The sequence below is a fragment of the Herpailurus yagouaroundi genome, unplaced genomic scaffold (assembly GCF_014898765.1).
Source record: "Herpailurus yagouaroundi ecotype Mexico unplaced genomic scaffold, PumYag 28, whole genome shotgun sequence".
Taxonomy (NCBI): domain Eukaryota; kingdom Metazoa; phylum Chordata; class Mammalia; order Carnivora; family Felidae; genus Herpailurus; species Herpailurus yagouaroundi.
Window position 1 is genome coordinate 122,435,451 of NW_024412376.1, and position 24,119 is coordinate 122,459,569.

At 43.1% G+C, this 24,119-nt stretch overlaps 1 protein-coding gene across 1 annotated transcript in view; it reads left to right on the top strand.

Moving 5' to 3' along the window:
* Positions 1 to 120: 120 nt before the first annotated feature.
* Positions 121 to 24,119, top strand: part of IGFBP7 (insulin like growth factor binding protein 7) — a 70,982-nt gene continuing 46,983 nt past the window's right edge. The window contains exon 1 of the mRNA XM_040482780.1: positions 121 to 648. Coding sequence (XP_040338714.1) covers positions 174 to 648 — 475 coding nt within the window. The 5' untranslated portion in view covers positions 121 to 173. The remainder of the gene's footprint in view (positions 649 to 24,119) is intronic.

The window sequence follows — 24,119 nt, forward strand, 5'->3', positions numbered from 1 at the left end:
GCCGGGCCGCGGGAGCCACACCCCAGGGCGGTGAGAGCGCGGCCGCCGGGGCGGCCGCGCTCTCACCGCCCTGGGGTGTGGCTCCCGCGGCCCGGCCGGGCGGGGCGCGGGGTTTAAAACGTCAGCCTGCGGGATCAGGCTTACTCGCGCTCCCGCCGCCTCCGCGCCCAGCCATGGAGTGGCCGCCGCTGCGCGCCCTGCTCCTCAGCGCGGCCGGGCTGCTGCTCCTGCTCCTGCCCCTCTCCTCTTCCTCCTCTTCGGACGTCTGCGGCCCCTGCGAGCCGGCCGCCTGCCCGCCCCTGCCCCCGCGGGGCTGCCCTCTGGGCGAGACCCGCGACGCCTGTGGCTGCTGCCCTGTGTGCGCCCGCGGCGAGGGCGAGCCGTGCGGGGGCGGCGGCGCCGGCAGGGGGCACTGCGCGCCGGGCATGGAGTGCGTGAAGAGCCGCAAGAGGCGGAAGGGTAAAGCCGGGGCAGCAGCCGGCGGCCCGGGGGTGAGCGGCGTGTGCGTGTGCAAGAGCCGCTACCCGGTGTGCGGTAGCGACGGCATCACCTACTCCAGCGGGTGCCAGCTGCGCGCCGCCAGCCTGAGGGCCGAGAGCCGCGGGGAGAAGGCTATCACCCAGGTCAGCAAGGGCACCTGCGAGCAAGGTGGGCACGAGCGCTTTCCCTTCCAACCCTGCCCCGTCGGCCGCGCGCCCCCTCGCGGGTCAGACCCGGCGGGGCGTACTCGGCCGTTGTGCCCCGGGATACTTCCCTGGGCATCCGGGAGACGGATCCGAGGGGAGGATTTGGGCGCCTCTGAGAGGCTAGGAGGCATAGGCAACGCCCCCTCTTCTCTCTCTCTCTCTCTCTCTCTCTCTCTCTCTCTCTCTCTCGGGGTTTTATTTTGGAAGCTTGTTGCGTGCGCCAAGAAGTGAGGTTTTGCGGGGCGAGTGTATATATAGAAAAGTTTTTCTGGCACCACAAGACTCCCGCGACCCAGCTCATACTGACAGCTGGCAAGTCGATAAGCAAAAGCTGCCCCCATTCTTTTGGAAACCCAGAGATGTCATTTTCTCGTCCTTCTTTCTTGGCTTGTGTGGATATAGAAGTGAAATCAAGAGTGAAGGGGGAAGAGTTTGACGCTGAAATACAAAGTAAAGGACTGTCAGAGAAGTTATTTGTCCCACGTTTAACTGGCTAGATTGTAAGAATTTTAAAAATTGGATTTCATTGTCTCTTAATGTTAGAGAAAGTAATTCACTTACTGGAAATTAACGATTCTCAAACAATAATCTAGCTAATTATTTGTGGGCAAAAAGTGCAAAGTCTTTGAAGAATGTTTTTATGATGTAGTTTATACTGTGAACCTTGTGACCATTTTGTTTTTCTTTCTTGTCCCTTTTTTGTGTGTAATTCGTCCCCAGGATGCACTGTTCGGCAGGAATGCCTTTGAGGTTATGTTTGATCATTTATTTTATTCCAGACAGATCCAAACTTGCCATAAATGAAAGGGGAAAATAAATAAGAGCCCGGACTTGTAAGGGGAAAAAAACCTCGGAGATTTTTAACTCTGTCTGAAATAACATTTTCCATAGGGAAATGTTAGAGAGATCCAACCTTGGCAGTCCCTCTCCTAGCCCCAGCCAACACAGCAAAAGGGAGGGAGGCAGTTCTCCTGAAATGACAGAAGCAGTTGCTTCTCTAAGCACAGCTCAGACTTTCTCCACACTTTCCAAATAGTTCTTTTTTTAGAGTTTTTCCCAGAAGCCCATACTCTGATAGGTCGTATGTCACTCATTTCAGAGTTCACTATTGAAAGCTTTAAATCATGTAACTTACTGTAGACTATTTATATTACCATCATCACCTTGAACTTGGAAAATCACAACCCAAAATAATTCATATACTTTTCCAACAGAAACAGTCATTTGTTTTTTTGGATCTCATTTATCAGTCATATCTTGAAAAGAGAAATGTGCATCGTTTAAAAACTCCTTCCAAATACTGAGATTTTCTTATAAACATTCTAAGGGGAATTTTTCCCCACAGTCTTTCCAGATCATTGGGACTTGCTTATCACAGCCAAAGGTTAGCTTGGGGATTGTTTAAGCATTGTTGTCAATTCTAGCCCGTAGCTAGTTTTATCCCTTTTTCTCTCTTGCTATTTGTGTCTCTAAATGCACAGTGGGATTATAAAATCTTGAGAGTGATAGTTGTAGAGAACTAATCCTATCACCTCATTACCATGTACACCCCGTTCCCCAGCATCTTTCCAGACTGCAAATCCCTTGAAGATGTGGACCTGGTTTTTCTTTTTGTTTAGGAAGATGTTAAGTGAAATAGCGTCCAAAACTGGAAACCTTGACAAAATTAGCCTTTTCTTCCCAGTCTGAATCTAGAGATGGGGGTGTGGTGCCTGGGACCATTTGTAGGAGAATGTCAGAGAAAGCAGAAAAGAATGTGAGGTCTACCAGTGTGCTTGTCTACAGCAGAGACAAATGGGACTAAAACCGTATCTCCTAATATATTTCTCCTGATGTGGATGTGTTTTGACAGCTACAGAGGCAAATCTGACAGAGTGCCATTTATTTCTGTGCCATTTAGTACTGGGGCTTTGCAAAGAATAGGAAATGTGTTTTCTAGGTTCCTCCAGCCATTTCTACCCTGAGAGGAATTTCAAGTTATGCTTCCTCAAGTGTTGAGAGGAAGGGGACATTCCTGCTGATCTCACTAACCAACATTTATTGAGCAGATAGCTGGTGTCAGCACTGTGCTAGATGTTCTACAGCTGGGGATGCACAGAACAGATCTGGTCCTGCTAATTAATGTATCCACACAGGTTGCAGTCTCCCCTCCCTGTGTGCCTTCCTTGGGGGGCTGGAGACACTCCCAATCATCCTCTTCTTTTCTGAGATTACCACTTACCCACTGTCTGGGGAAAAGATCTTAGTCTGCTTGTTTTCTGTACCTGTGATAAGAGGCAAAGCCACCTTTTTGAAAGTATGTCTGAAAGATAATCTCAAAGGTTGGAACTGCCATCATGCATTTAGTGTCATTATTGAAGTCCCTGAAGTCATGAGTAACTGGAAGAGGGGATGTGACAATGCAGTTTAATAAAGGGTTAATATAGGAGCACCTGGGTGGCTCAGTTGGCTAAGCGTCCGACTCTTGATTTCAGCTCAGGTCATGATCTTGAGGTTCGTGAGTTCGAGCCCCATGACAGGCTCTGCACTGACAGTGTGGAGCCTGCTTGGGATTCTCTCTCCCTCTCTCTCTGTCTCTTTCTCTGCCTCTCCCCGACTTGTGCATGTGCTCTCTCTCTCTCTCTCTCTCCCTCTCTCAAAATAAATAAACTTAAAAAAAAAGTTAATATAGAGGTGCTGAGATATATGTATTAAAATCTCATGGTTGGAAGAGAACATGGTGCTCCTTTATTCCAATTCTTGATTAACACCTTTTGTTCCTGGTCCTTTAAATCTGAGCTTCTTGGCAATTCCGTTTCAACCACGTTGGTCCCTTTGGGTCCCCTCTCCTCCTCTTCTCCCTCACAGTTTTTAATTGTGGAATCAGAATTCATTGTTTTTTTGTTATATTTTTTGAGAGAGAGGGCGCAAGTGAGCAAGAGGCAGAGAGAGAGAGAGAGAGAGAGAGAGAGAGAGAGAGAAGCGGACTCACCCAATGTGGGACACGAACTCATGAACCATCAGATCATGACCTGAGCTGAAGTCAGATGCTTAATGACTGAGCCACCCAGGTGCCCCAGAATTCTTTAAGAGTCTCTGTGTTTAGCATTTCTAGAACTAAATTCAAACCACCTATCAGGACGAATGAGGCTCTTTACCATAACTGTATTCTTTTGGCCTCTTCCCTCCAACCCAGTCATGGTCCAGCCGCAGTAAGTGTTGCTATTTGCTGTTGTTCACAGTCACCCCCTTGCCCTCACTTGTCTTTCCGCCCTTTGAACATTAGGCCTTCAAGATCAGGGCCTGTCCCTTTCTCCAGGAAGCTCCTTGACTCCCCTGGCTCCACCTACCCTCTACCCCCTTAATGATGTCCTTCAGTTCTCTGTAGGCTTCCAGTCCTTTTTCAACAATATTTATTGCACACATGCTGTGTGTATATAAGCAAGAGGCATTCTAGCAGAATAGTTAAGACACTGAGCTCTAGAACCAAACTCCCTGCGTGTGAATTGTAACTGTCACTTACTGATCCTTAAGCAAATTATTTGACCTCTTTGGGCCTGGGTTTCCTCACCCTTAATATAAGGATTATAATCATACCTATCTCAGAGTTGTTGTTAAGGTTCAGTGTTGTGAAATAGATGAATATATGGGAAGGGAAAAAAGGCAGGGGGGGACAAACCAAAGAGACTCTTTTTTTTTTTTTTAATTTTTTTTTTTAATGTTTATTCATTTTTGAGAGATAGAGAGCACAAGCAGGGGAAGGGCAGAGAGAAAGAGGGAGATACAGAATCCAAAGCAGGCTTCAGGCTCTGTCTGAGCTGTCAGCAGAGCCCAATATGGGGCTCAAACTCATGAGCCATGAGATCATGACCTGAGCCGAAGTTGGACACTTAACCAACTGAGCTACCCAGGTACCCCCCCCCCCCCCACCAAAGGACTCTTTGGATGTCTGTTTTCCTCATAGGAGCATCCTAAAAGAGGGACTCTGTCTTATAATTATTTATAAACACAGTAGCTGGCTATTGGACGCTTTATAAATATTTGTTGATTAAACAAAGAAATCCACGTAAGAAAGGGCCTTCCTGTTTGGAAATGCAGGCTGTGGACTCTCCTGCTTGTCTGTTCTCTTTTCTTCTTGTATATTCTGCCTTTCTGAAGTCTAGGCCCGGGAATACATCTGACGTTTGACTCCTCTTCCTCTCTTATCCTGAACTCTTAACGTTAGTTTTATTTGATGGACTTTAAACATTTGTTCTTTGAGAAGCTCATTTTAGGCTCATTTTATTTTGATAACCTATCATTCAAATGTCCATGTTCTGTTACTGTCCTTCAATGAGTTATGAACTTGTGATATTGTGATTTATAATAATAAATATATATGTGATCTTCCTGCCTGTTTCTGCAGCAAAGCTCCTAAAACCCTTGGAATTTCCGAGGTATGGAGAGTGGTGGGGTGTCTTTTGTATGTTAATGAGTTACTTTGGGACTGTGGTTGGGGGCTGGTTGCCAGTTGAGCCAACCACATGACTAAAGGGTTGGAACTTTCAGGCCTACTCTTCACCCCCTGGAAGGGAAGAGGGGCTGGAGATCACCAATGATTGTCATCGAATCATTAAGGCATGCTTATGTAACAAAGCCTCCACAAATACCCAAAAGGATGGGTTCAGAGAACTTCCGTGCTGGTGTACATGTGGAAATGCTGGAAGAATGGCCCTCCTGGAGAGGGCATGGGAACTCTATACCCCTGCCCCCATACCTTGCCCTATATATCTCTCCTGTCTGGCTGTTCCTGAGTTACATCCTTTTATAATAAACTGGTAATTTTGTAAGTAAAGTGTTTCTCTGAATTCTGTGAGCATTCTAGCAATCCATTGAACCAAGGAGAGGGAGTCGTTGGAACCCAGTTTATGGCCAGTCAGAAGCACAGGTGACCAACTGGACTTGGGATAGGCATCTGAAGTGGGAGTGCAGTCTTGTGGGACCGAGCTGTGTGATCTAACACTATCTCTAGGTAGATAGTGTCAGAAAAGAGTTGAACAGTAGGATGCACAGCTGCTATCAAAGAATTGCTTGGTGGCATGAAAAAAACACATTGCCACTGGTACCAGAATTGTAGAACTTTACTGAAAGTTGGAATAGGGGTTTGAAACTTAAATGAGATTACTAATGGTCTGGTTTATCTCCAGGGATGGGGGGAACGGAAGTCCATGCAATACTTTGTAAACTAACAGTTATACCATAAAGATGGCCACAGAGCCCAGATGAGGGGGATCCTTAACCCAAACTTGTAGAAAAAGGGCCAGGAATGACTTCCTGGAAGAGTAAGGTCCTGAGATGGGGATGTAAAGGAATTGGCTGGAGAAGAGCTAGCATGGGGGTTGGAACGGACTTAGAATGGAGAGAAGAGCATTAGCAGCAGAAGGAATAGCACATGGTTCCATAGGGCTGCCTCGCAGAACAGGAGAGCAGAGGTGACTGCTGAACACTTGACCCCAAGGATGGAGAAGTTTAGATGCATTGAAGTTTAGAGGTGATCACCAGAGCTGAGGGACCTATTCGGTGATAACATTGGATTTATGCTTTTTAAAAATCTGTGTTGGCCACCCTTAGAATGGGATTGGAAGAGGGGCAAGACTGCAGTCAGAGACTACCTTAGGAGGCTGTTACAATAATCCCAGCAAAAGCTGCCTAGACTTCTTCACAAGACCTTACGTTTCTCAGATCTTAGAAGCATTGTCAAATCCGGGCTCTTAACCCCCATGGCAAGCTGTGTGTTGCTTGGCAGAGACAAGCCCATTGTACTGCGCTTTTTTCTTATAAATGACTCCCTACAAAGTACCCACACATCCTCTGCTCATTAGCTAGCCCTGCTCCCAAATTATAACCCACTTGCTTATTTCAGGAAGCTCTTCCTCTCTCGCCCACAATTCCCATTCCTCCGTCTGCTTTCAGATCAGAAACAGAAAATGTCACCTCCCAAAAAGTCCACCCCAGACCAACAGAAATGCTTTAAAATTTTTTCTGGCCTCATTTGCCCTTCTTAAGCACAGAAACTTCTAGAAAGTTAAGTGAATCACTGGTTCATTTTTAGTTTACCTAGTTTTAATCATTGCATTTTAGTAAGGATTTGAAAACCTGAAGAAGCTTTAGAAAAGAAAATAGGCAGCCTTGCCAAAGGGGTCTTAAAGGACTTAAGATTCTTTTGGAGGAAAATAATCCAAAGAACAAGTTAATGTTTCTTCATGGTTGGGAATTAGTTATTAAGTGGAAGGTGCCTGACCTACTGTTCTACAGTTCCTCAGGAGATGGAATTAAAAGGCCTGGAATTAAGTAGCCATGAGGCACATTTAGAATACACAGTAGGAAGAACTTGCTGGTAAAAACTGTTGAATACCATAACATGCTCACATGGGAGTCTGGAGAATTCAGTTTCAAAGATTCTCTTTGGGGAGCTGAGAGATCACCTCAGTGAGGAGAGGAAACCTGTAGAAGAGGTTGTTATAACTTTAAAAATCTTTTATACCCTGGGCCTGTGAGATGGAATGATTGAGCTGATCAGGCATTTATTGACACCGCTAAATAGGATTTCCATCCTTCCCCACGAGCCTGCTCTCCGGTTTACTGCAGACTTGCCTTCTACAAGAGACTGCCTTATAAGGCTCTCTTTGGGTAGTTTAGCGACAAAACTCTCCTGGATGGAGTCCAAGGCTGGCCAGCCTTCCTTCACTCTAAATTCCTGCCCACAGTGGATAAGATTATAGTGCTTCCTTTACCTCAAGCTACCCCACAAATGATCTCACCTCATCTGTGTTTTTAATTGTAAGACAACATCTTGTTTTTGGCAGCTTTACTAAAATGGAACCCTGAACTATCGTCAAAAGAACTTTTAAGCTAGGGGCCATATGAATGTAACCTTTTTTTGTAATTTAGATCCAGGGCAGCACTGTTAGAAAGATTTGAGATGGAAGAAGACGTGTGTGTAAATGAATGTTAGCTTATATTAGGCAATTTTAAAGATTTCTCAGGGAGACCTTTACTCTTTAGGAGGGTGGGTGGGAGGGACTAGAAATAGCTAAGGAAAGCTTTCCCAAGGCTGTTCTGGGTGGGTTTTTCAGGTCCGTTAAGACCAGCACCCCACTACCCCCACAAAGCCTACACAAGAAAGTGAAGAGGTCTGTAGAAGAAAGCCAGGGTTGATAACATGTGGGGGAGGTGGAAAATGTTTATTTATTTATTTTTACTTAAAATTGATGAGTTAAATAATTGAACTCTTTTTTTCTCAAGTTGGATTAGTGGCAAAATGATCTGGTGCCTTAGAAAAAGCTAATTTGTTGAATCGACTTTACCGTTCTACAAAAGAAAGCTAGGTGAGGTTATTAGAAACAGCTGGAGGGGTGCCTGGACAGCTCAGTCTGTTAAGCATCCCTCAGCTCAGGCCTTGATCTCAGGGTGGTGAGTTCAACCCCCACATTGGGCTCAGCACTGGGCTTGAAGCCCCCAAAATCAAAAAAGAAAAAGCTGGATTGAGCAATAGCCCCACCTCTCTCAATGCCTCCACCAAGCAGTGGGTTACCAGAGAGAGGAATCAACCAGAAATGGACTGCGTCCAAAAGCACGTTGAGGTTGCAGAGCATTTTTGTGTCTGAAAAGAAAGGTTCAGACCAGGGCGCCTGGGTGGCACAGTCCATTAAGCATCTGACTTCAGTTCAGGTCATGATCTCATTGTTTGTGAGCTCGAGCACTGCTTCTCTGTTTCTCTCTCTGCCCCTTGCTTACTTATGCCCTCTCTCGGAAAAAAAAAAAAAAAAAGAGAGGAAGGAAGGAAAGTAGGTAGGTAGGTTCAGACCAGATAAAACAAACCTAGTAACCCAGTGTAGACAGTGCCCCATTCCTGTGGTATGATGTTACTTACTTACACCAAGAGGGCCAAGGACAAGCCAACATGTTCAAAATAGAGTTTACTATGAAAAAGCAACACCTTCAAAACTTCAGGGTAATGCATTTAATAAATGAAGGCACAGTTTGGTGTACTCCTTCACAGGATTATTGTGAATGTCAGAGTATAAAACAGATATGAAATCACTATAAAGTGTGCAGCACCAAATGTAAAGAGTCCTTATTGACTAGACTGTAAATTCTTTGGGAGCAAGAACTCTACATAGTGCATTGTAGAATACCTTAATACATTTATCTTACAGTTTCTTTTTGATGAATTGATCGGGGATATATGATACATCCCTGTATAAATAGCTCTAGAAGAGCTCTTTCTTTTAGCATAAAATAGAAATTCTTTATGATAACAAAGTTAATGTCTTAGTTTACTTGGCTTTTTGTGGTTCACCTTATAATAAATGTCCTATTACATGCAGCGCAGAATGATATTTCTTAAAAGAATGTATCGAAGGGGCGCTGCGTACAGATAGCTCAGTCTAGTGGCAGTCCTTCCAGGGCCAGATTGGAAAGTCTCTTCAATTGCAGCCAAGAGGCTTTTGAAGGGCTGGTGTGCTGGGAGCAGCTAGCATGAATATTTTCCCAAGCAGGACCTCTGGGAGCATAACGTTTGTTTCTATGGTGTTTGATCATCTGCCAGGCTTTCTGGTAAGTCCGAGTAAGGTGAGGAAGGAGAAAAGACAGTTAAGATAACTGTCAACACACTCCAGTGTTCCCCTTCACCTGAAATTTTAGTTCTGAGTGCTGACTGAGCCCTGCACAACCCACCCCGGCACCACTCTGGCATCAGTTTTCTCAGCTGGGATAATAATATTTACTGCACATCTGAGCTGGGATTCGTTGTGGGATTACTCCCCTTACAGACTGAAGCATATATTTTGTTAGGTGATCACATGCAAGAGAAGGAAAATCCTTGTGGGGGTTTGAGAACTCCGGCATAATCCATTTTGACTTTTTGAGAGGAAAAAAGAGAGAGCACTTTAATATTCTAACAGGCAGAAATGCAGCTGACTTCAATCACCCTGTTCTTTCATGTTGTTTTTCTTGAAACAGGGACGTCTCCAGCTTTTTTGGAGGCTTGTCTCCCCACCCCACCCCCCCAGCAAGAAAGGCTCAAAGACATTTCATTTACATCATGGCAGATTAGCTGGCCAGTGGTCAAGTGGTTGAATTGGGAAAGCTTTAGATCTGACATCTGTTCTCTCTTCTGGCCTGACCCCAAGCAAGGGAGGAAAAATTTATCAAGAAATAGATCTCCGGGAACATTCAGAAGGTTTTGAAAGAGACCACACAGAAATGAGGCTTTAGGAATTTGTCTGGGTAGCCTGAGCCTGCAGGGATGCAAAGCCTGCTCCTTCTCCACGGGTGCTTTCAGAACTTTCTGCTCCGGGAACAGAAATCCGAAAGTGGATTTCAGCAGCAGCTGCAGCAATTACGCGGCAACCCTGGCTTCCGAAGGAATTTCCCCCCCCAGGAAGCCGTAGAGCATGTGACTGAGCTTGAAATGCTTAAGCAGCAGCGCCGCTCTGAGTTACAGGAGGTGAGGTGAGGTGAGGCGAGGCGATCCATGCAGAGAGGCTGCTTATTAGAGATGCCCAGCCCAGCTGGAGAGGGCAGGCTGGGGCGGAGAGCAAGAAGCTGCCAAGTTTTGATGGGCCAGAGCTTCGGAGCCAGAGGCCCCACTGTGCACAGGTGTGCCTCAGATCAGCGCTGCGGAGCAGGCGGGAGAGGCTGATGCAGCTCAGCTCTTTGTGCCCCACCAAGGCTTTGGTTCACTAGAAGAGAACTGTTGGGGCAGGGGCAGGCCTTTTGGACCTGGTTGTGATATGGGAAAGTGAGCAGCCCCTCCCTCACTCCTGCCTCCTTGGAGGCGTCTTTCTTTTCTCTCTCTCCCTCTTCCTCTCCCTCTTCTCTCTCTCTCCTCCCCCTCCCCCCCTCCCCCCACCTCCCTCCCTGGCCTATCATTGCATGCTGCCCCTTTCTCCTGCCTGAGCACAAAGAAATGAGGTTTTCTCTCCAGTCCCAGCCCTTTGTTAGTTACAGAGCTTGGCCAGCAACTTGATACACGGTGAACACTGCTCAGTGTGCCTCCCCAATTCCATCCCCAGACTTAGGAACCACATGTGGCATTCTCCCATAGATAACAAATAAGCCAAACGTTGGCATGCTACCTCTGAAAGGTCGGTGTTATCCAGGAGACGGTTGTCCCTTCTTTTCTTGGTGCTGCTTTGGGTTGAAGTTTTTTCAGGTACTTTAGGATCCTCACTTATTCCATGTATCAGTCCAAACCCAGTAGAGCCCCTCTCCGGCCCAGTCCAGGAGGAAGGGGAGACAGCCATAACCCCATAACCATGGGCTTGATAGGTCTCCAAGGCCGATCCCAGGCCTGACCCTACCAGTTGTCTTCAACTCTTATGATTTCTGGTCACCCAGCAGCCAAAATTTGATACAAGTGAGGAAATACAGCAGAATGGTTAAGGATGTGAACTTGGGAATCAGACCACATGAGTCAAATCCCCCTTTGCAACTTAACTACTTGTGTGACCCAAACCTCCTTGATTCATAGTTTTCTTACTTACAAAACTGGTGTAATAATAATGTCTGCCACTTAGGGTTGTTGGGAGCTTAAGTGAGGTAATACACGAAAAGCTTCGGTACCTGGCACATAGAAAAGTCTCATTAAATGCTGTTTCATTTCAGTTTTTGTTGTTCCTAGCATTATAAGCCCTGGTACGAGTTAGTTTATAAGCACCTTGACTGTGATGCATTATGTCTTACTTGACCAATCCAAATGTAATACCGCCCTGTGTATCTCCCCAAGTTAGATCTGAAACCTGTGTTTAGAACTCTGCAAGCAAAATGTCAGGGTAATGTTCTTAGAACCAAATCCCTGGAAACTTTCATCTAGGTCTTGTTATTGTTCTTCAAGGATTCCAGGGCAGAGAGCCGTGCTCCATCTCTGAGATCCCAGAGTCAAATGCAAGTAACCACCCAGGGTGCTGGCCAGAGGGTTCACTTTGCTTTACAACATGGAGTATCTCCATCTTTCATGTCACACCCTTTTTTTTTTTTTTTCCTGAGAGCACCTTTCAAGTATAGAGGACATTTTAGATTCAAAGGACACTTAAGTAATGATTGGTCTGTTTCTTCCCTGCATACATCGAACATGTTTTTGTGTTTTGTTGTTTGGTTCATATAAAAACCAAAAAACCCAGAGATAATTGGCTACAAAAAAGAATATGAACCAAAATCACTGAGATTGGCAGAGGGAGAGTATGATTAATATTTATTAGGTACATATTGGGTATTATCCTTGACTTTGGAGACTTGTGGAATTTGTGTCTCTTCTTTGCTTGCAATTCATGTGTCTCTTCTTTGGCTTTTACATGTACCTCAGCAGGAACTAGTTTAAAAAAAATCAAAACACTTAACTATAAACGGGAATACTTAGACTCAGGAAGGTACCCACTTAGGTTGGTTCTTTGCATCTACCTGAAAAGTGATGCCATCCACCTCCTAGCATAGGGTGGAGAGCAGAAGATGAGGGTATGGAGAGGAAATTTAAGACGCTGGATAACTTTTCAGATCTACCAGCTTCAGCAATTGTGAGTAAAGTTGACAAAACACTGGGACCACCAACTCTCCATGTACATCGTGTGCTCGATCCCATTCTAAAGTGGTGATTCTTGACCTTGGCAGGACATCAGAATCTCCTGGGGAGTTTTATAAAATTCTGATGCCTGACTTCTACTCCAAGATTCTTATTTAATTGGTTTGCGTGTAACCTGGGCAGCAGGCCTTTTAAAAGCTCCCAGATGATTTAATGTCCAGGCCAGGTTCAGAAGCATTGTTCTAAAAAGACTTCAAGTGACTGGGTGTGCACCATTTCATTAGGATAATTATAATAATGATGAGCCAATTTTTCCTGCACTTATCCAGCATGTAATGTTTCACAGCAGGACAACTTTTCAGAATATCTAGTTCACTGTGGGAAATGGAAGCCCTAGAAAGCATGAACACTCAGGATAACGCAAGCAGCATGGTGGTTTGGCTGCTGCTTATCTCCTTGGCCATTTCAGTGCTGTTATCTGAGTCAGACAGAATGGAAATATTTCTACAACTGTCAGTATTTGTTGGTATTAATAAAAATTGGAGTACCACAGTACTTTAAGAAAAATAGTAATCTAAAGACACACGACTCAATCTTTTAATTCTGTCACTAGGGGTGCCCGCGTGGCCCAGTTGGTTAAGCATCAGACTCTTGATTTCAGCTCAGGTCATGATCTCACAGTTTGTGAGTTCAAGCCCTACGTCGGGCTCCATGCTGACAGTTCAGGACCTCCTTGGGCTTCTCTCTCCCTCTTTTCCTGCCCCTCCCCCTCCTCCTCTCTCTCAAAATAAAAAAAAAAAAAAGAAAGAAAAAAAATTGTCACTGGAACATAAGTTCCACGAGCCTGGTGCTTTTTATCTGTTTGTTCACTGTTGAAACTCTAGTGTTTAAACAGTCGTTGGGATAAGATAGTAGGTATTCAGTACATACTTATTGTGTAAATGAAAGAATAAAAGTAGATTATAATGTGCCCTGTGGGGAAGGAGAACCTTTACACTGGGGGAAGCCCATCCCTCTCTCACCCCCTCAGAATCTCTAACAGGGAGAGGTGACTGTCCAGCTTCTAGGTCCCCCAACCTAGAGGAGAATTTTTTGTCACTTGGCTGAACTCTTCCTCATTGTCATCTTCCAAAATTACCCCTTATACTTATGTCCTACTATTACAAAAACTCTTGAGACTGAAAACAAATGTTAGTTCAATTTTATCATCTCCCCCAATCATCTCCCAGGCATTATTAGGGAATACTGTTCTACCACTGGCTGTGTGACCTTGGGAAATTTACTTAACCTCTCTGATCATCAGTATTCTCATCTGTAAAATAAAGATATTACCTGCCTCACAAATTGGTTATGAGAGTTACATGAGTTAATGTTTAGCACAGTGTTTGGCCCACAGTTGGCCCTTAATAAAGCTTACTTCTCGTCTGCTTTCCCCTTCCATTAAATAGCAATAGAGGAAGTCACAAATTCAGTTCATTCTCATTATTAATGGTAGTTCTTACAAAGTCCTACAAATGCTGAATTAGTGTACTAAGTACTGAACCATTGCTCTTAGGGGCAACACAGTTAAGTTCCTGATCACATTTTTGTTAACCAATCAGTACATAGCTTTGCTTTATGTTTCTGCTTATAGACACCTCAATATATATTGATTCGTTCACATTGAACTCACGGCCAACAACCTATAACTCCTGCCTGAATGAAGCTTATCTAACACATTTTTCTCTGTAAGACACATAACCCTTTTTTGCTTAGAACACTAGACAGCACTTTAACACTATACCTGGGGACCATTTTAAATGTTTGTTTATTTTTGAGACAGGGAGTGGTAGAGAGAGAGAGACAGAATCCCAAGCAGGCTCCATGCCGTCAGCAGAGAGCCCAGTGTGGGGCTCTAACTCACAAACCATGAGATCATGACCTGAGCTGAAACCAAGATACTGAAACCAAGAGTCAGATACTCAACCAACTGATCAACTCAGGCACTATTTTAAACAGCGAGGTCACCAACATAAAACACAAAAATATATTAAAAAAAAAAAAAAAGTCTGTGAAGGGGATACTTGTTTACAGTATGAAAGTAGAAACAAAGCAGTTTGGGACCTCAGATTTTGTTTTGTTTTGTTTTTCGCCAGTCTGCACATACAAGAATGATTTGGGGGTTACAAATTTTAGTGAGTAGGTGGCTTCACAAATACGGAATCCATGAATAATAAGGATCAACTGTTGGAAATAGATCAGTGACAAGCATTAGGGAACTGTCAGGTTTCTGAAGGCAGAGCACACTATGGATCACTCTTCCTTGGTGTGTCCCAAGGCATATAACCATTCTGGGCACAGAGCAGGTACTTAGTAGATAATTGTTGGACTCTGCATCCAATTTAACAAATACATATGCTATCCCTATTGTCAACTGTACCCATGACAGGCTTCTGTTTTTGCCCTTCGTGCATCTGCAAGCAGGATTCCCATTCTACAGGTGTTAGTAAGAAGTATAGATTTTACTATGTTTTTATAGGGACAGCAGGAAAGTCCCTCCCATTCCTCTCTCCAGCCCTGCCCCCAGCTAGAGCCTCCTGCATGACCTTTCCCTCACACAGAGCCAGGCTTGCAGGCACGATTCTTCACTTTACCCCAAACCAGCCCTCTCCTCCCTCTCTAGATGTACACTCAGCAATTAGGCTGTGTCCTGGCTCATCTGGGTTCACCCATCACTTAACTCAGGAAGCAAAGGTTACCTGGATCATCACTGTCATTAGAAGTAGAATATTGTAATGATTCCCTATGAGTCATGTCAAGTACCTTTTTGTAAATGCTGTGTGCTAAGTGCCATAATAAGGAAATTTGCAGTGATGAGAAAGATAATGCCCCTTTCCAAAGGAGCCTACAAAGCTGTGGTCTGTCTGGTGGTGTGTGAAGTGTAGCAAGGCAGAAGAGGCAGTTAGACTAAATTAAAATAAAAGGTCAATAAAAATGCATAGGAGCAAAGAACATACACCTACCCCTCATTTCTCTTTCTCTCTTTTTTTTTTTTTAATAATTAGAAGTGTATATTTTCAATGCAATTTCTACTGGAATGGAAAAAATGCACAAAGGTACATTCACATTTGTAGCCTACAAATACATTATAATTTAATTACAGACTTCATGAGCTTATAAATAATGTAACTATGGCTAGATGTGGAGTATATAAATGACTTAGTTATGACTTTGCCCAAAGTGACATTCTGGAGTGGGAGACAAATGAATTTTATGTTTGTTTGCTCAGAATTGAGTTAAGGATAGAATATTGATAGGGGCGCCTGGGTGGCGCAGTCGGTTAAGCGTCCGACTTCAGCCAGGTCACGATCTCGGGGTCCGTGAGTTCGGGCCCCGCGTCGGGCTCTGGGCTGATGGCTCAGAGCCTGGAGCCTGTTTCCGATTACAGAATCTCCCTCTCTCTCTGCCCCTCCCCCGTTCATGCTCTGTCTCTCTCTGTCCCAAAAATAAATAAACGTTGAAAAAAAAAATTAAAAAAAAAAAAAAAAGGATAGAATATTGATCCAAAAGAATCTTAAAGATTATTTTACCTTGGTAAAATACTGAGAAAACCAAATGTAGTAAATTCTCTTCTACCTAGTTCCCTGGCAAATGTGTAAAAGCAAAATTTTAAATAGATGCAAATGACCCATTGAGACCACGAGGATACTATTTTGCTGTTAGTGATCCGTTGTCAGATGTCTAGCTTTTTGGACAAACTACAGTAGGTTTTAAATTCTAGACTTTACTTATCCTTGTTAATTAATTTCAGCTGTTGTGAAGTTTATGGGTGTTCTGGGAATGTGAGCTAATTTAATTTTGTTTTCAATTAAGATCTTTTTTGTTACTCAAGAAAAACAAACATCATGGAAACTTGTAGAACTCATTGAAATAAAGACCATCATTATTAATCTTTTTATTGTACCCATTCCATATTTTACTGTACTTCACTCCAGTGTTTTTCTAGACATATATAATTATTTAAATAGTGTTATCCATGTTTTTTTACATCTTGTTTTTCATTTATAACTATCCTCCATGTGTTTAAAGTATGTTATAAATGTCATTTATAATGCTATATGATCATTAGAATGAATCATAATTCATTTCAGTTTTCCTCTGTCAAAAATAACCTTTAAATTCTCATGTTTGGACATAAAGGTCTTGTTTCTTCATTACATTTTTAGAGTAGACATCACATTGGAATTATGATTCAAAGGTATGAACATTTAAAAAAATTTTGAGGGGTGCCTGGGTGGCTCAGTTGGTTGAGTGTCCGACTTCAGCTCAGGTCATGGTTTCACTATTTATGAGTTCAAGCCCAGTGTCAGGCTCTGTGCTGATAGCTCAGAGCCTGGAACCTGCTTCTGATTCTGTGTCTCCCTCTCCCACTCATGCCCTGTGTCTCTTTCTCTCAAAAAAATAAATAAATGTTAAAAAAATTTTTTTAAATAAAAAATTTTCAGTGTATATTGACATTGATGATTACATTTTAAAAATTAGCCTCTTCTAAATTGGACACATTTTCTCCAAAAAACAAGAGGCCAAAAGCAAAGCATTTCAATATGCAGTCAAAATTACTTCTGAATTATCTTCATACTTGGATTTTACTGTGACTGTCTCTCTCCAATGGCACAGAGACCATTGAGAGTAGTACCCTCACCCCAGTCCCTATTTATGAAATGCGTAGTGACTGGCCAACACCCAGGAGCCCTGCCATTCATCTAGTTTGCATCCAAGCTTGCCAGGCATTGGGAATAGATAGAGAACAACTAGATCTCCTCCATCAGGAGTTTGCTGTAATGCCTTTCTTTTGTTAAAGTCCAGTTTGGTCAATCATACATTTCAAAATAATAGTGGCTGGAGAGAATATGCCTTTGTGCATCATTGAGCTGGGATTCGCTAAAATCATGTGTATCTCTGCTAGAGTAGCTTCAAAATGCCTATTGTAGCCACCTGCATGAGATACAAACAATAAACACTTAGTGAAATTTGGAGGTTTTGTCTTTAGTGTTTTTTCATAGAAGAAAAATAATAGCCTTTACAACTCTATTTGACTACAATCAAACACAGTTGATTCTCAGCGTCTCATTAAATAGGAGTTCTGTGCATAATACTGAGCCTGTGGCTTGACCACCTGTTTCATCAGGTTGTGTGAGATGTACTGTTAGTCTCCACCTCTTGGGGACAGCCTGTGGCCTGTTCCACTTATTAAAACTGGAAAAGAGGGGCACCTAGGTGGCTTTGTCAAGCATCTGACTTCAGCTTGGGTCATGATCTCACTGTTTGTGAGTTTGAGCCCTGCGTGGTCATCACAGAGCCTGCTTGGGATTCTCTCCCTCTCTCTCTGCTCCTCCCCTACTCGAGCATGCACTCACTCGCTCTCAAAATAAATAAATAAACTTTAAAAAAAATGGAAAAGAATCTGCTTTCAACATTTTACTGCACATATCCTTGCAGTTTTCCTTAGGTCCTTAGAGATTGCCAAGGCCTTGTTTCCTTTTCCTCAGATCCTTAATCTCCCTCACTTCAGTGAGGGACAATAGTCCTCTGTAAAGCAGTTATTCCTGCTAATCCAGTAGTATCTCAAGAGTGCTGAGGATATATTTATAAAGTGGAGTGGCTGCACATCATTGTTCCAGCAGAATTTTTTCCATATTTTACCAGGAGTTAGGAATAGTAACAATACCCTAAGTCAACATAGAATAGCACAATTTATAAGAATTTTTACATATACACTTTGTATATAATCTTTTTATAAACACTTTTTAAAGTTTATTTATTTTGAGAGAGTGCGTATGCAAGTGGAGGAGGGGCAGAGAGAGAGGGGGAGATTGAGAATCCCAAGCAGGCTCTGCACTGTCCACGCAGAGCCCAATGCAGGTCGGTCCCATGACAGATCGTGAGATCATGACCTGAGCTGAGATCAAGAGTTGGATGCTTAACCGAATGAGCCACCCAGACGTGGCTCACATGTAGTTTCTAAAAATAAAACCTGTATCACTAAAAAGCAGAACTTTGTGAAGAACAAATTAAGTTTTCAGTCAATTTGAATAAAATTGAGTCCTGGGAGACTTTTTTTTTTTTTTTTTTTTGGCATATGGGTGTGTGTGCGTGCTTGCGTGTGTGTGTGTGTGTGTGTGTGTGTGTGTGTGTGTGTGTGTTTCATCTCTATGGAATGAGAATGTGACCCACTGAAAAGTCCTTGAAACCAACAGGGTGTATCATAACAGCTGGCAAGCCAAACCTTAAAACACTGCCAAAGAAAGCAGGAAATAGTAAGTTTCTCATGGAAGTATGACGTGTATCTCAGATTCAAGAAGTTCTTAGACAAAGAGGTGAAGGAATATTCCTCAGCAGTTTTATTAGTCCTGTAATTTAGTTTGTATGTACTTTATATTATTTTTTTTAGTTTGTAAATACTTTTAGGTTATGTAAGTCTGTGCCTGATTAGAAGGTGCCATTCTGTATGAGTTCCTTCAGCATAGAAAGGGATGCTGGGTGGTTAAGTGTCTGACTTCGGCTCAGGTCATGATCTCACGGCTCATGGGTTCGAGCCCCACGTCAGGCTCTGCTGACACCTGGGAGCCTGGAGCCTGCTTCAGATTTTGTGTCTCCCTCTCTCACTGCCCCTGCCCTGTTTACTCTCTCTCTCTCAAAAATAAACAAAACAGTAAGAAAAAGAAACGGATGGCTGGATTTAGGGAAGAGGAAGAGAAGATTGATCACCAAAAAGGGCAACAGCTAGTCTATCAGTAAGGAATGTGTCCAGCTGCAGGTAACAGACCTGTCTACAAGGCTCACCCAAAATGGGGTTTCTTTGCTTGGAGTCCAGATGTAGACCACTTCTGGTGTGGGTTCAACTGCTCAGCAATGCCACTGAAGGACCCAGGTTCTTTCTGCTCCATTATCCTTTACCTTGTGTTTGCTTTTGTCTTCATGTTTAATAGTTTCAAGAAGGCTACTGTGCCTCTGGCCATTGAGTCTTAATTCAGGGTGGTTAGAAGGAGCCAGGGAGAAGAGCGGTGCCAGTTGTATGTCCCATTTTATCAGGTGAGCCAAAGTTTCCCAGAAGCTCTCCTCTCAGCAAATGTCTGCCCAAGCTCATTGGCCATAAATAGGTCACTTGGCTACCCCTAGCAGCGCAAAAGACTGCGAAGAGAGAGGGTAGAGTGGGGCAGAGTCCACCTCCAGTGTCTGCCAGAGCTAGGCAGCAGTTTCTCTTTCCAGAAACCGTTGTGAAGGCAAATTTAAAGAATGACTGGAAGTTTAGTGTTTTGGAGTTCACGGACCCCATCAGACTTCATTGAACAGTGATCAGTCATTTTTGAAAACCAGATAAAATAGATCATGTCTGGAAAAAAAAAAAAAAGAGACCAGCTTTGTAGCAAAATAGGTCATTCCCAAAATTCCATGGGAAGAAGTTCTATTGCAAAGGTACTGGGGCACCAGGGTTAAGGCAGGGCACCAGTTGGTTAAGCATCCGACTTTGGCTCAGGTTATGATCTCGCAGTTCGTGGGTTCAATCTCTGGATCGGGCTCTGTGCCGACAGCTCAGAGCCTGGAGCCTGCTTTAGATTCTGTGTCTCCCTCCCTCTCTGCTCCTCCCCTGCTCTCCCTCTGTCTCTTTCTCTCTTAAAAGTAAATAAAACATTAAAAAAAAAAAAAAAGTACTGAAGATCTTCACAAGACCATTCTGAAAGAAATGACATTTCACTCTTTGATGGTTTCCTTTACAGAGGGGGGCTAAGAGATTTGAGGATCCTTCCCTAATTTGCTTTTATTATGTAGAAAGGGATAAATAAATTGAAGGTAAACAAGAAAAGTCATTTTTTAGTGTCAATATGTTAGAAAACAAGCATACTTGGATTTTCATAAATTGTCTAAAGATAACCTTCAGTTCATCTTCAGGCTAGGTGTGGTGAATTCCTAATTGTTGTGATTTTATGCTTATTTATTTATATTTTTAAATGTTTTATTTTTTTATTTTTTATTAGAGAGCATGTGCTAGGGGCAGGGGGGCGGGGGGTGGGGAGAGGGAGGGAGGGAGAATTTAAGCAGGCTCCATGCCCAACACAGGGTTTGATCCCACAACACTGGGATCATGACCTGAGCTGAAATCAAGAGTTGGATACTCAACTACCCAGGCACCCCTATTTTTATGCTTATTTAAATCATATTGCAGAGGTGTTTGTTTAGGAGAGCAAAGGGTTCAAATCCCTGCTAAATGCATGATTTGGGCAAGTGACTTGACAAAACCAAGGTTCAGAAAAGCTGTCTGTAAACTGTGAATGGTACTGCCTACCCAGCAGGGTTGGTGATTTGAGGCTTCAAACACAGTGCCTGGTCCACAGTAGGGGCTCACAGTCTGGTTGTTGCCTTCATCGTTAGTAGTAGTGCTGATGCTTCTGGAACAGCCCCAAAATGTAATGCCATGGTACTTTTACCCTTGTTCTTCCCTCTTTTTCTGTCTTTTTCTGTAAGGGTACCTAGAGATGTGGTGATTGAAGATGGAGGCAGAAACTGAGTGCTAGGAGTGGTTTTAGGGATTGCAGGGAGAAAACTAGGGTTATTCTTGTCCAAACTAGTCCAGAACGTCATTGTTTTTATATATGTATAATTTATACCCTGCCTTCTTCCAACATAGGATGTGAGTAGTTTGTGTGCCCACGCTCTTCAGGTGTAACGGTAGTGTTGTAAAAAAAAAACAAAACAAAAAAAACACTAAGCTTAGAAGACAGTCCAGACTATACATTGTATGGTTACAATCATATTGCTTAGTCTCTCGGGCTGCTCCATTTCCTCACCCGTAAAGTGGCACTAGCAGGGCCTGTATTAAAGGGTTAATGTTGTGAGAAAAAGTGAGGTCATGGGTTTGAAAGCCCTTTGTAATGGTAAAGCTTGATATGAACACAACCTCTTATTCCTTTTGGTTTCACCAATTGTTATAGCAACAACTCTCAAATATGCCCACTTAGTTAACCATTTTGTGTACATCTGTGTCAGATGTTTACTTTTTAATAGATTGCCCCACGTACACCTGGACCACCTCCTTCCCTTCAAATCACTACCCACAAATAGTGCCCAGGGACTACTAATGTTATAATGTTAGCCTGAACCAAGCATAATTAGTAAGGATATCTGCCACAACAAATTCATACATAAAAAAATACATATAAAGTACTCTAAAATCAGCATCAATTTGAGATAGTCTGTTCCTCTCCTGCCCCTCATTAGTCAGGTAATCAAGAGCTGGCAGTGTTCTTTCCAGAAGCTCATGTTGCATATTGACCTGGAAAGGTATTAGTCCAGGTAACGATGGCAACTTTTATGTTAACCATCAATCACTTTAATGAGTACAAGAATGCATCCTATCACCCTGCCAGAAGGTGCAGGAATTCAGAGTGATTCATTCACTGGTTAAATAATGTGAGTGTTTTCTGTGTGTTGGGTGCTGTGCTGGTGCTGTGGGCATAGAATAGACTCCAGTCTCCCGGAGTTATAGTTTAGTAATGGGGCTGTGGTGGCAGACTTTGTTGGTACCCCGAATTCAGTCTCCTCATAAAAACAGAACCCCTTCAGAACCTCATACAAGAATGGTTTCCAGAGGTTGGGAAAGGGAAGAATGGTGAATTGTTTAATGAGTAGTGTTAGTTTCGAAAGAGGAAGAAAGTTATGGAGACGCACAACAATGTGAATATACTTGACAATACTGAATTATATACTTAAAAATAGTTAAGATGGTAAATTTTATGTGTGTCTTACCACAATTGTTTAGTATTGAAGGCACTAGAGGGGCATCTGGGTGGCTCAGTCAGTCGGGTGGCCAACTCTTGATTTTGGCTCAGGTCATGATCTCACTGTTCATGGCTTCAAGCCCTGTGTCAGACTCTGTGCTGACAGTGCAGAGCCTGCTTGGGATTCTCTCCCTCCTCTCTGCCCCTCCCCCACTCACTTATGTGCTCTCTCTTAAATAAATAAATTAAAAAAATAAAATAAAGTCACTAAATACCAAAACCCAAACCCCATGGACATTTACCACACAAAAGGTGACAAGGTATCCCCTAAAAAGAATCCCAAAATACAAGTGTGTTAAACCACCTATGCTTCAAGGTCTGTATGATGTCAACAGCTTTGTGGTAGGAAGCAAAGGGAAGTAACAAGGTGATGACAGATCTGATTACTGGCAAATCCCAACATACCCAGGGGGTACTCACTGGAAAGTGTGGTGTACTAAGTCCATTAGTGGGTGAGTGTAAGAGACCATGGAAGGGTCTAGGAGCTGGAGTAGAGTTCTCAAAACTGGCCAGCCAAGGCTCCCTTCCAAGACAGCGTTCTGTACTAAGGAGGAACTTCTAGAAGAAGGATCAAAACTGGATGGGAAAGAGACAACAGAAATGAAGGAAAGAGGCCAGGTAGAAGTGGGGAGGGATTTATCTCCTTGTGATTGCAAGGCAGCTCAATGACAACCAGAGACAAAGAAAAGGGTCCTGTCTTCTCCTGCATTCCACATCATTATTATGAGAGAAAACTTTTCTAGGAAGTGCTCCAGTAGATTTATCTGTAGGTCTCATCAGCCAGAATTGGGTCATACACCCATGTCTGAACCCGTAACTGTCAAGGGGAATGTGACACTGTGATTGGCTGACACCCAGTCAGTACTCTCCATCCTTATTTTTTGGTTAATTTATTTTAATGGCGCATAAAATGGATGGTAGGGTATATTTATATTTTAATGTATAGCATACCTTAAAATCTAAAAGGAGCTTCCATTTTGGTGGGGGGCACCTGGGTGACTTAGTTAAGTGTCTGACTCTTGATTTCGGCTCAGGTCATAATCTCACAGTTTGTGAGATGAAGCCCCATTCTGGGCTCTGTGCTAACAGTGCAGAGCCTGCTTGGGATTCTCTCCCTCTCCCTCTATCTCTGCCCCCTCCCCCACTCACATTCTTTCTCTCAAAATAAATAAATTTTAAAACAATAAAGGGAATTTGCATTTTTAAATAGTTTACTTTTTAGGCAATCCCTGTGCCCAGTGTGGAGCTCAAACTCAGGACCCCAAGATCGAGAGTTGCATGCTTTACCAACTGACCTAGTCAAGTGCCCCAAATTTGCATTTTATGTAGTACTTTTTATACAAAGTAGTAGACAAAGTTCAGGGTCAGACAGTTTACTCTGCTTCATACCAGGCTCAAAACAAACTCAAGATGGATTAATTGCAAAAAAGTAACACTAATAGAGTTATTCTGATAGCTCAGAAACCATACAGGAAAAGATTGACTGACTTGGCTACATTCTAGGCTTCTATTTTATTCATTGTTTTTACTGAGAACATACTATGTGCCAGGTACTGTTCTTGGTGCTGAAGATATGGCGGTGTCCTAAACAGCCACTGTCACTGCTCACAAAGAGCTTATATTACATGCTATATGGCAACTGATAACATAAATAAATGGCCGTAAAAATAAAACAAACAAAAAAAAAAGATGACCTGGAGAGATTATTTGCAAAATATATGATAACAAGAGCTCATGTAAGTTAATAAACAAGTACTCCAGTAGACAAATAAGCAAAAGTTATAGGTAGCGAATTAAAAGGAGAAGCAACTGCAAATGGCCAATAAACATGTGAAGAGTTGCTTGGCCTGAAAGTAGTTCTGAAAATGCAGTTAGAACGGCCACAGCATACAGTGTTTCCCCTTCAGCTTGGCCTAATTTCTGTGAATTCCTAACTCCCACTGCTGGGAAATGTGTGAGGAAATGAGCACACGTCCAAGAATTTCTAACCTTTTTGAAAGTAATCTAGGAGCTTCTATTAAAATGAAACATTCTCATACCCTTTGACCCAGAAAGCACATTTCCTGGAACTTATCCTAC